Source organism: Protomyctophum parallelum (assembly GCF_964188405.1).
Source record: "Protomyctophum parallelum genome assembly, chromosome: 6".
NCBI classification, from domain to species: Eukaryota; Metazoa; Chordata; class Actinopteri; order Myctophiformes; family Myctophidae; genus Protomyctophum; species Protomyctophum parallelum.
The window spans coordinates 38,871,747-38,888,411 of record NC_139701.1 but is presented as its reverse complement, the minus strand read 5'-3'; the positions used below and the strand labels follow the sequence as shown (position 1 = coordinate 38,888,411).

Genomic DNA, 16,665 nt, shown 5'->3' with positions numbered 1-16,665 from the left:
CAGCCGGGAGTGATCAAGTCCCGACTTACGTCCCAGTAGCTACCCTCGATAAGTAGGGAAAAACCAGGGCCACACAATCCGTTCCTCCTGAACTACTCTAACAGGACTGGGAGGTACCATTATTTGAACACTTTACATTACTGGTTTCTTTGTAGATTTTGATTATTATTAGAAAACATACATTATTTAACCACTTCAGCCCTACATACATTTCGACCATTTGAAAATATACCCGATCTATACCCGATCTACAAGCTCACAATGCTTCGTATTGCAACACATTAGTACACATAGTACATATGTATAGCATAGTATATATATACTATATATGTATAGTTTATATGTATAAACTATATGTATAGTTTCATTATATAGATATTCCACTGTTACGTTCTTAGCTTACGCATGTTTCATGTAAAAATGTTTTTTATGTGATGTATTCCCATGCTTTTTTGTTCTTGCTTAATGTAAGTCGCTCTGGATTAAGAGCGTCTGCTAAATGCCTAAATTGTAAATTGTAGATCTGCCATTTTCAGTTCCTTTTTTTTTCTTTTTCTTTTTTCTGAGATCTGCCCTTTTCAAAAGATGTTTATACAGTACATTTGAAAACTTCTGAAATGGGACATTCTGCATAATGAGTACTTTGTACTTTTGGTACTTTAAGTACATGTTGATACCAATAGTGTATTACGGACTTTTAGTTGTAACCAGAGTATTTTTCCACCACTGGTGTGAATCCATGTGTAGGACATATTTTCTGTAGGTGTATGAACCTGTCCTTGTTGGTTTTCATCATTTATGTCTGCGTGAATGTGACTGGTGTTGCTGTTAGTTTATAATTGTCATCAGTGAATCATTATTCTGCACTTAGGATAACACTCTTTAATTGCCATCCTCTGGTTACTTGTAAACACATTCATATTGTTTAGGTTCATTGATTGGTGTGTGTGCGTGTGTGCGTGCGTGGGTATGTGTGTATTTATTTACCTGTGTGTATGTTTGTGTTTGGTATTAGGGAGACACACTGGAGATGGTTGGAGACACAGTCAGTGGGATGGCAAGGTGCCCCTATGACCCCAAACATGCCAATGTGGCTCTGTTTGCAGGTAAGACACACGCACGCACGCATGCAGTCGCACACGTGCACGCGTGTGTGTGGTTGCATAGCATTCCCTGATTTAGCATGCTGCTTGTAATAAATGCTTAAATCAATTTATTAGGTGAATGTTCCTGACTGAACTAAAACCTACTATAATGCTTTTAACATTCAAATTTCAATTAGAGCCATATTTCTTACATTGTCCGGTTACAAAATTGAATAGAAAATTACACCGCCAACATCGTACATTGGCTCTGTTCACTTCACTGGATAGCAACACTTCACTCTAATCAAATTATCCACGGTTATGTGGCTCAAACAATAGGCTGTCATAATTGTTTGCCTACCATCCCATTATCCAACAGTACAAATGCTATTTCTTTTGGGCAGCTGTAATTATCCACTACAATTAGATTTTTGACTGGTCAGCAGTGTCTTTAGTGTATTTACCAAACAGCACTGTCATAATAGAGCATCATCCACTTCAGTTTGTTGTTACGGTTAGATATAATAGAATGCTGCTTTTACATTATTTACATTATTATTTACATTATTATTTTACATTATACATAAGTGTGTGTGTGTGTGTGTGTGTGTGTGTGTGTGTGTGTGTGTGTGTGTGTGTGTGTGTGTGTGTGTGTGTGTGTGTGTGTGTGTGTGTGTGTGCGTGCGTGTGCGTGCCCGTGTGTCAGAGGGGAACCTGTTCACAGCTACGGTGACAGACTTCCTGGCCATTGATGCAGTAATCTACCGCAGCCTTGGGGACAGCCTCGCCCTACGCACTGTCAAACACGACTCCAAGTGGTTCAGAGGTACCCCCGCCCGCCCGCCCGCCCCCGTGTGTGTGTGTGTGTGTGTGTGTGTGTATGTGTGTGTGTGGGTGTGCATGCGTGCGTCATGCATGCGTGCATGCGTGTGCGTGCGTGCGTGCGTGTGCGTGCGTGCGTACTGTACATGCACTTGCATTATGTGTTATGTGAATATGTGTTCTGTTGCCTTTCATGTGCACGCTCACATTAGAATGACTTATCATGCTTTTTGTGTTCTGGTTGTTATCATTGCTGTCTGGAGGGCGCTGGGTTGAATTTATGTGCACATCACTTAGCGTCAGAATGGACGTGTGTGTGTGTGTGTGTGTGTGTGTGTGTGTGTGTGTGTGTGTGTGTGTGTGTGTGTGTGTGTGTGTGTGTGTGTGTGTGTGTGGGTGTGTGGCAGTCAGAGCAGAGCCAGCTGACTCCAGTCCAGGCAGGTTGACAGGCTGCTCAGGTCATGGCCGCTAGAACAGTCAGTCGAGCTTAATTGTCTCCACCAGGCCGAAGGCATGGGGGGAGAGTATGTTTTGCACTCCGTCCGTCCGTGTGTCCGTCCGTGTGTCCGTCCGTCCGTCCGTGTGTGTGTGTGTGTGTCCGTCCGTCCGTAAGCAGCTAATCTCGGCCACCGTTAACCCGGTCGATGCCAAATTTTCCACACACACTCCCTGGATGCCAACGATGAACCTCTGCCCCAAACTTTCCAGAACGGACTGTTATAGCGCCACCAGGAGGCCGCTTTGTGCAAAACAAGTTTTTGCACAGTACACCTACAGATTTTGTCCAAACATCACGCAAATTGGTACACAGTCTCTCTAGAGCCATTCAACGAAACCGGTCTTTCAGATTTCTCAGACTCCATCCTGATTGGTTAAGATTGGCTTCCAAAGTTCACAGGAGTGCTCAGTTTCAAACAAAATGCTGCAAATCATGAACACATCGCGTGATTTCCGTGAAATTGTGCACCCACATTCCCACTAGGCCGAGGACGAAATGCCACATGAACAATTTCAACTCAGCCTCAAGGTGGCGCTATAACTGGCCGAAAAGTGTTTTTATTTACTTTTGTTGCCCTTTTATCCAACCACCAGATGAAGGCAAGCTGCAATGTCCTACATTCCTATTCTGGTGGAGACCTGTGCCCAGAAGGGCACTTTTTCTAGTTCCTGTCTGCTCTCGTCTCGTCCACATATTACACTGCCATGGAAATAAAAACACAAATCGAAAATTTAGTTGAGGACGAGTAGGGCACAGACTGTATGATGCATTAGCCTACATATGTGGTACAAAACATGGGGTGCAAACACTCGACATGAAGGAAGCTGTGTGACCAGTTCATTCGTTCCACCTTGGGCCCATGATAAAAAAAAAAAACCTTTTCAAAGAATTGTCGTGGAATGTTAATCTGTTCAAAAGTTATGTGCATTTTTTATAGCAAATCTGTGTGAAAGGTCGATCAGTTCTTCCTTTGCTCACAACCAACCTTCAACACAAACCTTTGTGTAAATCCTTCAGATATCCTGCTAACACCCTTGACAGAAAGACAAGGCAGCAGGAACAAAAACATCACCACCTTGGCAGAGGTGGTAACAAGCAAACCACAATAATTCTCTCAATACCAAGCAGAGGCTATAGCAGCCAGTCCCAGGTGTGGAGTACTTAGGCGACAATCAAGTCCCCAAAATATAAAGGCGTGTTAAGACGATTATTGTGTGTTATGAAATCATGTTTCACCGAGAAATGAAATTAGACACAGCCTTTGATTTGCTTTTTTTGTCCCACAACACTGTCTTCCCTGCTGCCCGTGTTCTGCCTTGGATATGAATGATGTTTTGGCCAATGTACTGAAGACTAGACACACCGTGCGATATTGACTCCCCTTCTCATGCTCCCATCTATATTTCATGCACCTCTCTTGCTCTGCCTTCCTCACTCTTTAAACCCCGACCCCCCCCCCTCTTCTGTCTGTCCATGTAGAGCCATATTTTGTTAGCGCTGTGGAGTGGGGAGCTCACATTTACTTCTTCTTCAGAGAGATGGCCATGGAGTTCAACTATCTGGAGAAGGTACGGTACACAGGGGGGGATCACGGTGAGCTGAGCTCAAAACACATGCAGGGGGATATTAAACAATGTACTTTACACTTCTCTTTGTACCGTAGGTACTGTACCTCAGCGGTTCCCAAGCGGCCATGTGCATTTTATACGTTTACTTTGTCCTGTAATGTCATTCATGTCGAATGCCATGTTCTTATGTTCTGTGTGGACCCCAGGAAGATCAGCTGCTGCTATGCACCAGCTAATGGGGATCCTAATAAAACTTAGGGCTGTATTTTGCGTGTCTTAAGTACCAGGTCTTATTACCTAACTTGAGTAAACTAAAGACCTGGAGGCGTGATCAATGCTCTTTGGCCACTCAGAATAGCCAAATGGCATTGATCACACCTACAGGTCTTTAGTTTACTCAAGTTAGGGAATAAGACCTGGTACTTAAGACACGCAAAAATACAGCCCTAAAACTCTAAGGGCTCCATTAAGCAGTTCAAATAATATTACTAATCATATTACAGTTTTATGAGCTGGGGGCGTGTGGTATGTCATATTGCAATTTTGGGCATGTTAAGAAGCGCTTTCGACACCCCGTGGATTGCGCAAAACGGCCTTGAATTAGTCATGGGTGTGTTTAAGGAGTGTTTGAGACGTACCCAATCAACATGTCCGTACTTTTCTCTTTACCAGTCAGCTGATGTCACATACGGAATGCGCACTTTGGGGATCGTGGTATTACACAGTGTTGGGCAGTAGCTACATAGCTTAACTACATTTATCAGTAGCTTGATGGTAGCTTCACTCCTTTTGAACCAAGTAGCGTTTTTTGTAGTGTAGCTATTTTTAGACCCAAGTAGTGACGTAGCTTTCAACAAAAGCTATACGTTACAAATTGACTGTTAAATAAAGTTTTGTGGGTTTTTTTTTTTTTATTCCAGCGTGTGTAACCTACATTATTGTCTAAGTGAAAGTTTTCATATTGAAAAATGTGATCGCTAACGTGGTTTAGCGACTATAGTACTTTGACAGCTCATTCATCGTAGCTTGTTTACGTCTTGTTTACGTTACGAAGTCAAACGGACTTCTTGTGCAGAAACTGCCCCATCAAAATAAGAGCCACTTGTATTGATTAGTCAACACTAGTTTTATTTCTAAGTCTACCTACAGGACATTAACATCTCATTTAAGTGCCTGTCAGCATTCTCTCAATCTGAGTATCCCATCCTCAAATATTCGGTAAAACAGTGCCTATCGAGGCAACAGTCTGTCTTGAGAGACTAGCATTCTCTAGTCTAAATTATGTCTCTCAGCTGGTGTGCAAATGGCTAGGCTGTGGCAATAATAATAATTTAAAAAAAAATAACTAAAAATAACTAAAATCGTTCATTTTTTGGAACCATGAACTTTTGTTCAAAATGTTGAATTATGAACTGAATTAGTTCCTTTAAAACATTTTAACTGTGAACTGAACTATAGTTAATAAAAAAAAGAACTTTCCCAACACTGAACACATGAATCAGCCGGCTCCTGACACCGCAAGGTACATTAATACAAGTAAATGTGAAAAAGTTGACACCAAAAGCCAGACAGAGGGCTTGTTTCCTGTTTGTTTTTTAATAAACAATCAAACTCAGCATTTTTGCCTGCCTATAGGCTATTTGTTCGGTGGAAACTTGATCATTAAGTTGATAAAAAATATTTTTTTTTAAAGTAGTGTCCATGTAGCTACTTTTGCCATGTAGCTTATAGTGTAGCTTGCTACAATTATCTGGGGATAGCTTCGTTGTAGTTGAGCTATATTTAATAGAGAGTAACTGGTAGTGTAGCTTACTACATTTTCCAAGTAGCTTGCCCATCACTGGTATTACATTTCTTCAGGCTGGCGCCATAGAAGACATGACATGACTTGGTCACATTTGGGTTAATTATTCCTATTGCACTGCATGCTGTCACCTTTATGCCTCAAAATAATTTGTTTCTATTGAAAAACACCAGTAAAATAACGTTTATTATATTTTATTTCATTCAAGTCATGATGAAGGAATGAGTTGAATGCTGCTGCTTAATGCTGTGCCTGTGGCCCCGATGGTATATGGTCTTCGCTCTTAGCATTTTATTGAAGAAGACTTGAATCGGGTGTGATACAGCATATGAAAGCAAAGTTCCCACGGATTATGGAGATGTTTTTATTTATTTTTAAGGTTGAGAAATGAAAGAATTATGGCCGTTTCTAATCTCAACATTTTACAAAAAAAAGACGCAAAAAGAGGCTGTTGCCATGTCTCATAGAAACAAGTAAATATGTCTATAAAAATAAGCGCATATAACAGGGGTCTGTAACCTATTTTAAATGAAGTGCCATGTTTTTATTTTCTAGATAGTGAGTCTGCCATATCCAGATTAATTCTAATGACACCACATTAAAATAAAAAAACATATTTTGATTGTCCACAAATATAAAGTTCTTCCTTCTTTTTAAATATGTTCTTGCACATTGTTATAATGATCATTATATATATCCCCCTGCAGTCAGAGTTCATAGTTTTAATGAATGAATGTGATGCATTGTGAGCTGGTATAGATCTGCTATTTTCAAAAGTAATCTTGGAAAATTTTAATTAAATTTTTGGATTAGCCGTCCTTAGTTGGGCAAATGCATTCATCTGGGGATCCTTGACATGGGAATGTGCTGTGTGAGGATCACTGGTTTAAACAACATTAGGAGAAAAGCCCAAATAACCACTTTAGAAACAAGAAAATCAACCACAACTAGTAGGCTACAACTACCAATATTTACAAGCAACTTTACAGAAAAAGAAGCCGCTTATAATAAACAGACATGGCAACACTCCAGCAGCCTCCCAGAGCCGCTCAAGTGTAAAATCAAACAGTGCTTTTTGTGTTTATGAGGTGGTCAGACCCACGTCTAATCGTTATGCGCTGAGTGTTTTTAGGTCAAGGGGCTTAATAGCAAATTGCGCAAAGCAAAAATAATTAACATATGGACACTCCCACAATGCTAAAATATTCAGGAACTCCGTATGCCATATGTGTGTGCGTTCAACACGGGCGATATCCCTTTCATAATACGATTGTGCGCAGAGCGAGGGCAATTTATGTATTACCCCATTGTAAAACGCATCTTCAAAATGGCACCCTAAAACTCTACTTTCTGCCCGTATCAGAACGAGGGCTGCATCCTCTTGAAAAAAATTAAGAAAACGTTTTTTTTTTAATCTAATAAATGAGCAATTCACTGGAGATGTGCGCATGCAAGGCATGTTTACAGGGAGCATTATGGATAGTTAAATACTAAAGTGACATCGCCGTTTCATGGCTGAGATTGCTCAAAGGAGCAATTTTCGAGATGCACTGACTGACTTTTTCATGAATAATTGATATTAAATGTACTATTATAAAACAATAATGTGTCAAAACGGAGCTTCATGCATTGCAAATAACATGCAAATGATTGCATTTAGAAATCACCCTGGAGCTGCAGAGATTTAATTTAGTGCGTGCGTGCGTGCGTGCGTGCGTGCGTGCGTGCGTGCGTGCGTGCGTGCTAACACACACACACACACACACACACACACACACACACACACACACACACACACACACACACGTGTACACTTACTGTTCATGTGTGAACAGAACAGTATGTGTAACCATGCGGCCTGAACCCACGATGCGTCATATGATGTACTGTGGAAGTATTTATAAATGCAGTTGTGCAAAACATCCTTTACAAAAAAAAGCATGCACATCCGAACCATAACATACAAGGTGCTGGACAGAAGAACGGAAAGACTGTGTCTGCACACTCCATCATGCTTCCATGTTTGCCCACTCTGTTTTTCTGTTTTCAGTACACATGCATCTTTACTTTTCTTAACCACTTAAGCCCTCTAATATGACAAATACTGTAGAGAAAATAGCCGATATTGCGTCGCATCGCAATCTCTTGTTGTGAGCTTCTTTCTTCACATTTTGTGAAATTTTGACACATTTTCCCTAGCGATGACATCAGGGAACGACAGTTTTCTACCTCTGGTCTGCTTTGAGGCAGGACCACAGAGAAGAAGGGAACGTAAGCTGTCAAAGAGAACGAGCTATCCGTTCAACTTTGACGGGTGCTGAACGGGACGCTCAGGTCGCCGTTTGTAGCACGCAACCGTGTGTGTTGCAGGGAAGCAGCGCGCACGCAGCCTATGCGAACAGGGGTTGTCTGCTTACCTTGTTCCCACGGAGAAAAGAAGACGATGTGAAGCCCAGCTCCACTCGAAAACGATACAATAGTAGTAGTATTAAGTCGCAGTCCCTGGAGGGCGAACGCACGCGTCACAACTCCGACCAATAATGGTCGCGGGACTACCGGCGACTTAGTAGTAGTAATAGCAATAGTTCTGTTATCATGCAGTTTAATTCTGCTGTAGAACTCTGTACTGTGTACAACTTGCGCAAAGCGAGAAGAAATTAGGGACTGAGCCCCGGATAACTGCCGGAAGTTATAGACGACTCCGGGTCATCACGGGGTCAACCGACATTGTTGGTATAAAATACTCGACTGCGCATGCGCGAAGGGACGTATTCAGTGCTTAAAGCACCGCCTCTGGCAGTCAGCAGGGACGAAATAGAACCCATTGTCAGCTCTGTAGCAGTGGCCGGAAAACTGTGTTCTCCTGGATCGGACTAGTGAAGAAACATGGATTCTTAGATTAGATTAGATTAGTCGATGGGTGGCTCTTCCAAGACAGATTTTGCGCTCTCATTAGAAGGCGGGTGTAAGTGCTATCCAACCGTTTCTCTAGTTTCTTTGAATGTGTCCATGTCTCGGAGCCATAGAGTAGAATCGGCTCAACGGTCGTCCTAAATATTTTTACTTTTAACATCTTACGAAAACTGGGATGATCAGATCTTATGCATGTCATTGCAGGCTGACCAGGCCATACCCTTCCTAGTTTAAAAGTCCTTTTGGGAAGAGGATATATATGAACCCAAATACTTGTAGTCATCAACCTGTTTCAGAGTGTTCAGAGGAGGCATAACCAGATGCATGGATAAAACAGAGGGGGTATCACCAGCAGAGTCATGCATTTAAATGGAACCCTGCGTCTTGTGGTTTAGGTGATGGTGTCGCGTGTGGCGAGGGTGTGCAAGCGGGACCTGGGTGGCTCCCAGCGCGTGCTGGAGAAGCAGTGGACGTCCTTCCTGAAGGCCCGTCTCAACTGCTCCATCCCTGGAGACTCACACTTCTACTTCAACCTGCTGCACTCCACCAGCCCCATCATCAGGATGCACGGCCGAGACATCGTCCTGGGCGTCTTCTCCACCCCAGCTAACAGGTACTATATCGTTGTTGCTGTCGGGCAGAAACTTTTGTGTGCCTTTTCTTTTCTTGGCACTCAAGTTGCCTCACGCTACCGAAACAGCAGATAGCTTCCTGCCCTATTGGCCTCATGGCTCGGCAAGGCTACTTACTTACTTTCTTATATGTCCTACTTGATTATACTACAGCATCACACAAAAGTAACAAAAGCAAGTGTTTGTAAGAAGGGACTATGTCTTGCCCACTATGGTGGATCAGATACTCTGCCTGGATCAGATACTCTGTACACTATGGTGGATCAGATACTCTGTACACTATGGTGGATCAGATACTCTGTACACTATGGTGGATCAGATACTCTGTACACTATGGTGGATCAGATACTCTGTACACTATGGTGGATCAGATACTCTGTACACTATGGTGGATCAGATACTCTGTACACTATGGTGGATCAGATACTCTGTACACTATGGTGGATCAGATACTCTGTACACTATGGTGGATCAGATACTCTGTACACTATGGTGGATCAGATACTCTGCCTGTACACTATGGTGGATCAGATACTCTGTACACTATGGTGGATCAGATACTCTGCCTGTACACTATGGTGGATCAGATACTCTGTACACTATGGTGGATCAGATACTCTGTACACTATGGTGGATCAGATACTCAGTACACTATGGTGGATCTGATACTCTGCCTGTACACTATGGTGGATCAGATACTCTGCCTGTACACTATGGTGGATCAGATACTCTGTACACTATGGTGGATCAGATACTCTGTACACTATGGTGGATCTGATACTCTGCCTGTACACTATGGTGGATCAGATACTCTGTACACTATGGTGGATCAGATACTCTGTACACTATGGTGGATCAGATACTCTGTACACTATGGTGGATCAGATACTCTGTACACTATGGTGGATCAGATACTCTGTACACTATGGTGGATCAGATACTCTGTACACTATGGTGGATCTGATACTCTGCCTGTACACTATGGTGGATCAGATACTCTGTACACTATGGTGGATCAGATACTCTGTACACTATGGTGGATCAGATACTCTGCCTGTACATCGAAACCTTGACCCTTAACTCTTATGCTCTGGCTTCTGCTGTGAAACCAATCACTCCAGACCATGTGCAGCATTGGTACACCGTACACGCACATGCACATGCACACACACACACACACACACACACACACACACACACACACACACACACACACACACACACACACACACACACTGTCGAGATCAATACACTCTGAGGGTTAAAGGGAGGGAGAATTCAGGACTGTCTTCACCAGGCAGAGAAAAGGAGATTCATCATGTGCTGTGATGGTTGATAAAGAACTGCATCGACAGATCAATCAACACATAGTTCCCAGGGAGAAAGAGTTGGAGACGGCGTGTGTGTGTGTGTGTGTGTGTGTGTGTGTGTGTGTGTGTGTGTGTGTGTGTGTGTGTGTGTGTGTGTGTGTGTGTGTGTGTGTGTGTGTGCAGTTGGACACACACTGTCCAGTTCCAAGAGAGAGAGAGAGGGGGGAGAGAGACGTGTGGAGGTGCACAGGTCAAGATCATAGCCTGCAGTGTAATTTAAGACACATTGAAGGCTTTAATAGATGGTAAAGGGGCGCTCTCTGAAAGACAACACGTTGTTAAAAACGAGAGACATTCAGAGGGAGGAGAGGAGAGGAGAGGAGAGGGGAGGGGAGGGGAAGGGAGGGGAGGGGAGGGGAGGGGAGGGGAGGGGAGGGGAGGGGAGGGGAGGGGAGCAGCAGCTCGCTTGGTCTTCAACCAGCCAAAATTCTCACATGTCTCCCCCCTGCTCCGCTCCCTCCACTGGCTCCCGGTCGCTGCCCGCACAGAATACAAAACTCTGATGCTGGCATTCAAAGCAACCAAAGGTATGGCTCCCCCATATCTTACAAGTATGATTGAACCCTACAAACCCTCCCGCGCACTCAGATCAGCCAACGCAGGGAAACTGGAAGTACCCTCACTAAAAACGCCGGGACAACGCTCCACACGTCCCAAACTCTTCTCCCTTCTGGCTCCAAAACTGTGGAATGCACTTCCCATTGCAGTCAGAACTGCAGCATCACTCCCAATCTTCCGCCGTAGCCTGAAAACCCACCTTTTCAGACTCCATCATGGCCCATAGCACTTACCCTAACCCCTTAGATAGCATTTCTGTTGGCTTAGATAGCATTTGACACAGACTTATAGCATGTTATGTAGACAGCACTATAATTGTATTGTATATAGTCATAGCACGCCATAGTACATATGTATAGCATAGTAGTAAATATGTATAGTTTATATGTATAGTGTATGTATAGTTTCATTATATAGATATTCCACTGTTACTTTCTTAGCTTACGCATGTTTCATGATATTGATAAATGCTTTTATGTGATGTATTCCCATGCTTTTGTTCTTGCTTAAATGTAAGTCGCTCTGGATTAAGAGCGTCTGCTAAATGCCTAAATTGTAAATTGTAAATTGAGGGGAGGGGAGAGGAGAGGAGAGGAGAGGAGAGGAGAGGAGAGGAGAGGAGAGGAGAGGAGAGGAGAGGAGAGGAGAGGAGAGGAGAGGAGAGGAGAGGAGATGCTGCCTGGTGAATGGAGGATTAGGGGAGTGTGAGGGTGTCTGCAGAGACAGATAGAGCACCAACACAAATTGAACAACAGAGAGAAACCTGAAGCTGCAGAAATATTTATGTGCGGCCGCGTACACTAGTATTCTGGCACGCTTCTACACGCAATAACTCTCCCCATATGTAACATAAAAGGTGTAAAATGCTTGATGTGTTGTATCAGTTGATGCTCTCATGCACCCTGTAAACTGTTTCCTGTCAGGAGGAGTCAAACACCGAATAACATTTTTCTTTATAAACCCGCCGCAGGATGTTTTGCTCTATTAAGGCGCCAGACGGCTGGGGCTTTATCATGCAGGACACATTGGGTGCCCGAAAGCTTAGAATAATTCGCAGAATAAATCGACTCAGTATCAACCTTCTGTGGCTATTCACTTAGCTGATGCTATCTTAGCGGCTCTACTTGGCACATTAAACCCATCTTGTACTCCAGGCATGTTCAAATAAATGCTAATCATTTTGAATGCTGCTGCCGGACCCAGGGTTTGGGCAGCTATAGGCTAGGTCTCAGCAGCATGCTTATTATTATTATTACTTGCGCAAGCAGAGCGTGCAAGTAGTTCCTTAGTTAAAAAAGTTACTCCTAGGGAGTCTATATTTTTCCTGCAGTTGAGCAAATGAGGCAAAAGTTCCACCCATATATAAGTCTCCAATTGTGCGTATACCCAAACCCTTCCACTGTGCAAACGTATCATCCAGTTGGGATGGTAGAAATGAGGGGTTATCAGCTATAGGGAGCAGAAAAGATAGTGAGTTGTTCCTAAAATATGTTTTGATTTGTTTCCAGATTCTTATCATACTGTGAATAACAAGGGATCCATTGTAAATGGATTTATCTAATTTCACAGGAGATAATATTATTGAACTTAAACAGTATGGGCGACATTTCTCCTGCTCCCATTGTAGCCAACGGGGAGGTTCAGCTGTGTTGTTTAAACAGGCCGAAATTGCTCTAACATTGGATGACCAGTAATATAGGCAGAAATCTGGCAGAGCAAGCCCACCAACCTGCTTCGGTTTACATAGATGGGATTTTTTTATCCTATGTTTTTTGTATTCCCAGATAAAGGGAAGGACAATTGAGTCTAAGCGTTTGAAGAAGGACTTGGGTATAAACACAGGGAGGCATTGGAAAAGGTACAACAGTCGGGGAAGAAACATCATTTTGATTGTATTAACTCTACCTATCAATGAAATAGGGAGCGATTTCCAAAATTCAATGTTGTTTTTTAGTTTCGCCAAGTTTTAAAATAATTGTAATGGAGTAAAAGTAAAACTCCACTCAGTAGAAGCAAAATTATTGAATATTGTATATTGATACTAAGGGCCTACAGTAGTTTGAGTATATATACTGTATATCTGAGGGTATAAAAATGTAACTCTTGAAGTAAAATTAGAAATCAGTATTTTACAGTAACGGTTGTAATTGTGGGGTGTAGTGTGCATGGGAGGTCTTGAATGGTGAGACATGCTAGTTAAAAAAACACTTAAACCCCAGTATCTGTATTGTGGGGTAAGCTTTCGCAGAAAATAGGAGATCGATAAGATCTGCTATTGTCGATCGGCTATTGTCCTGCGAAAGCTTACCCCACAATAACAGATCAAGTTAATCTCGCAATCTAAAGATGTCCACCTACCAATTCAAAGTAGGGACAAAAACGAAGTGGAAACAGTTCAGACATATAAATTAGGGATGTCCCGCTTCTGATCCGATCCCGATACCTATTAATTTGTGTGTTAGCCAATACCGATACCGAAACCAGTGTCGTGATCTCATGTTGTGTTTACAGCTATCTAGCTATATATCTGGTGTTGTGTTTATAGCTATCTAGCTATATATCTGGTGTTGTGTTTATAGCTATCTAGCTATATATCTGGTGTTGTGTTTATAGCTATCTAGCTATATATCTGGTATTGTGTTTATAGCTATCTAGCTATATATCTGGTGTTGTGTTTATAGCTATCTAGCTATATATCTGGTGTTGTGTTTCTAGCTATCTAGCTATATATCTCGTGTTGTGTTTATAGCAGACTCTTCACTCAAATGTCCACTTGCAGTTTGGGCAACTCCAAAGCAAACTCCAACATTTTATTTACCTGCAATAGTGTCAACCCCTTACCCCTGTGTCGGATCGGTATATTCGCTGATACCGATATGACCCGATATCACAAATAAGGGCCGATCCGATACATTTCCCGATACCGATGCAGTATCGGGACATCTCTACTCTAAATGCAATTGCATTGCAGAACAAACGCAAATGCTTATAGGGCAGTCCTTCAGAATAGGATGGCGACATATTTCATTTTCAAAGTAACGGATGTATGCCATTTTCGCCGCTGTTCTATAGCCACTGGATCAAATTTAAATCTCCCCCAATCCGTGGAACCCATCCGGTTAAAAAAAAGGCTGTTAGCAAAATCTTATCTTGTGAGATTATATTTCCCCAGACATATCAAGTAGGTTGAGATCTCTGGTCATCTTGGTATTATGGGAGAATGTTGAAAACATACAGGTGGAGACAACAGAGAGTGACAGACGGAGGGATACAGTTGGATGAGAGGGGCTGAGCCACGGCAGAGAGACAAATTGAGGATGAAGTTGGAGAAGCAGGGAGAGAGCGAACAGCGAGTGTGGGGAGAATGTTAAGGAGGAGCAAGAGAAAGAGAGAGAGAGAGAGAGAGAGAGAGAGAGAGAGAGAGAGAGCGGAATGAGAAATGGAGGACATGAAGAAAACAGTCAAGGACGAGGAAGTCAATAATGCACAACATGCGCGTCCTCTTGTTTCTACAGTAGAGGGCTGAAAGTGATAAACCCGTTTAGACCTGAGGACATTCTACAAATGTCTTCTAAATCCTGACAGTTTTCTGAAATAACATAATTTATGTTTCTATGTCAGTGGTTCTCAAACATTTTCATGTCAAGGACCCCCAAAAATATATGTAATTGGCCGCCAATTAGTTAAAAAACGTGTTGTCTCTGTGTATCTCGTCTGGAGGAGTGTCACACTTACTGGCCAAGGTCGGAGGCGATGCAAACGTGCATTTGAGTGTGTGTGTGTGTGTGTGTGTGTGTGTGTGTGTGTGTGTGTGTGTGTGTGTGTGTGGCCGTGGTGTGCATGTCAAATTACACACACACGCCTGTGCTCAGACAGGCATACAGATAAATACAGCCACACACACACACCATACCATAAAAAAACACATACAAATATTGTGTATCGTAATACTGCTTGAAAAAATAGTGATATTATATTTTAGTTTTTCCATATCTCACGCACGCACGCACGTGCATGCATGCATGCACGTCGCACACGCACACACACACTGGTTCCCAGATAGCAGAATTATCAGCATGTCATAGAAGAGAACCAGCTGTACACACACACACACACATTATGCTTGGCTAAACTGCTGCTGGGCGCTATTATAAATGACTGGAGTGCAGGAATGAGAGAGAGCAGGACCTGGGTGGATAGATAAACAGACAGGGGAGGGCGAGAGAGAAAGGCAGTTGTATTTCGTTGCGCTTCGGTGTCGTTCACACAAAATGGACTATCTACAAGCTCAAAACGTGTCGCAGCGTGACACGTTTGTGAGCTTGTAGATCGGCATTTTTGCCACACGGCACAGGCACACCTACTGTATATGGGCTTAGGGAGACAGAGAGAGCGAGAGAGAAGGAGTGCTGAAAGCCATAAACCTCACAGCAGCGCTGTGTGGCCTTCTCCGCCACACTAAATGCTCGCCAGACAAATTGCCTTGGCTGGTAGCGAGCAGGAGAAAAACAGCGTGACGCAGGACCTGGGAAACGAGCGACTACACCGCTCCATCCTAACGGTTCGCTCCGTGCAGCCCAGGAATCACTTAACAGTCGCACACCGGCTCACCACACCTATAATGACACAATCTGCAGGACGTCTCTGTCCCTGCCGCGTGTGTGACTTGACACGAGGCTGAGAGGGATAGGACTAGACACGTCGGAGACGGACAGACGGAACGCCAGTGCCTGGAGAGGCTGCAGAGCCGACTGAATTACCACATTTATAATAATAAAATCTTCTCTTGACCACCAATTGGGCCTCTCTGCATGTGCACTGCTGACGCCCCGGGCCTTTCCGGACTTTGAGCGGGATGAAAGCGAGAGCTTGTGTTTCCCGCTGTGCTCCACCTCGACACAAACATATGCAGCGCTCAGGAGGTCAGGCAGGGAACTGGAGACAAGACGGAGGAAAGTGAGAATGTGAAATGGAGAGAGAGAGAGAGAGAGAGAGTGAGACAAGGAGGGAAGGAAAGTATCTAATATGCTTTTGGCGCTTTATTTAGAAGGAAAAACAGGGAGGCAGATGTAAAGGGAGAAGGAACAGGGAGGTGAAGAAGACCTTGGGAGTTACAAAGTACATTTACTTAAGTACAATTTTGAGGTATTGGCACTTGAGTAATTCTGATTTCCAATAGGCTCTACTGCACTACATCTCAGGTCCAAATTGTTCTTTTACTCCACAAGGCCTACATGACAGCTTCATAGTTATTAGTTATTTTGTAAATTTGGATTGTTATTACAAAACACAATAACCACTTATAAACAATAACAGCCCTACAGTAAGCTACTGTATACTAATGTGAGTACTTTTTCCACCACAGGTCTTAGATTTATTAGTTTGAGCTTGAAATGACCATTAGGGCCTACAGC

General features: G+C 43.1%; 1 protein-coding gene across 3 annotated transcripts in view; it reads left to right on the top strand.

The window, feature by feature from the left end:
* sema6bb (sema domain, transmembrane domain (TM), and cytoplasmic domain, (semaphorin) 6Bb) overlaps nucleotides 1-16,665 on the top strand; it is a 173,712-nt gene that overhangs the window by 104,884 nt on the left and 52,163 nt on the right. For all 3 annotated transcript variants that reach the window (XM_083767714.1, XM_083767713.1, XM_083767715.1), the window contains exons 7-10: nucleotides 1,016-1,106; nucleotides 1,792-1,911; nucleotides 3,886-3,974; nucleotides 9,087-9,304. In XM_083767714.1, the coding sequence (XP_083623840.1) occupies nucleotides 1,016-1,106; nucleotides 1,792-1,911; nucleotides 3,886-3,974; nucleotides 9,087-9,304 (518 nt within the window). The remainder of the gene's footprint in view (nucleotides 1-1,015; nucleotides 1,107-1,791; nucleotides 1,912-3,885; nucleotides 3,975-9,086; nucleotides 9,305-16,665) is intronic.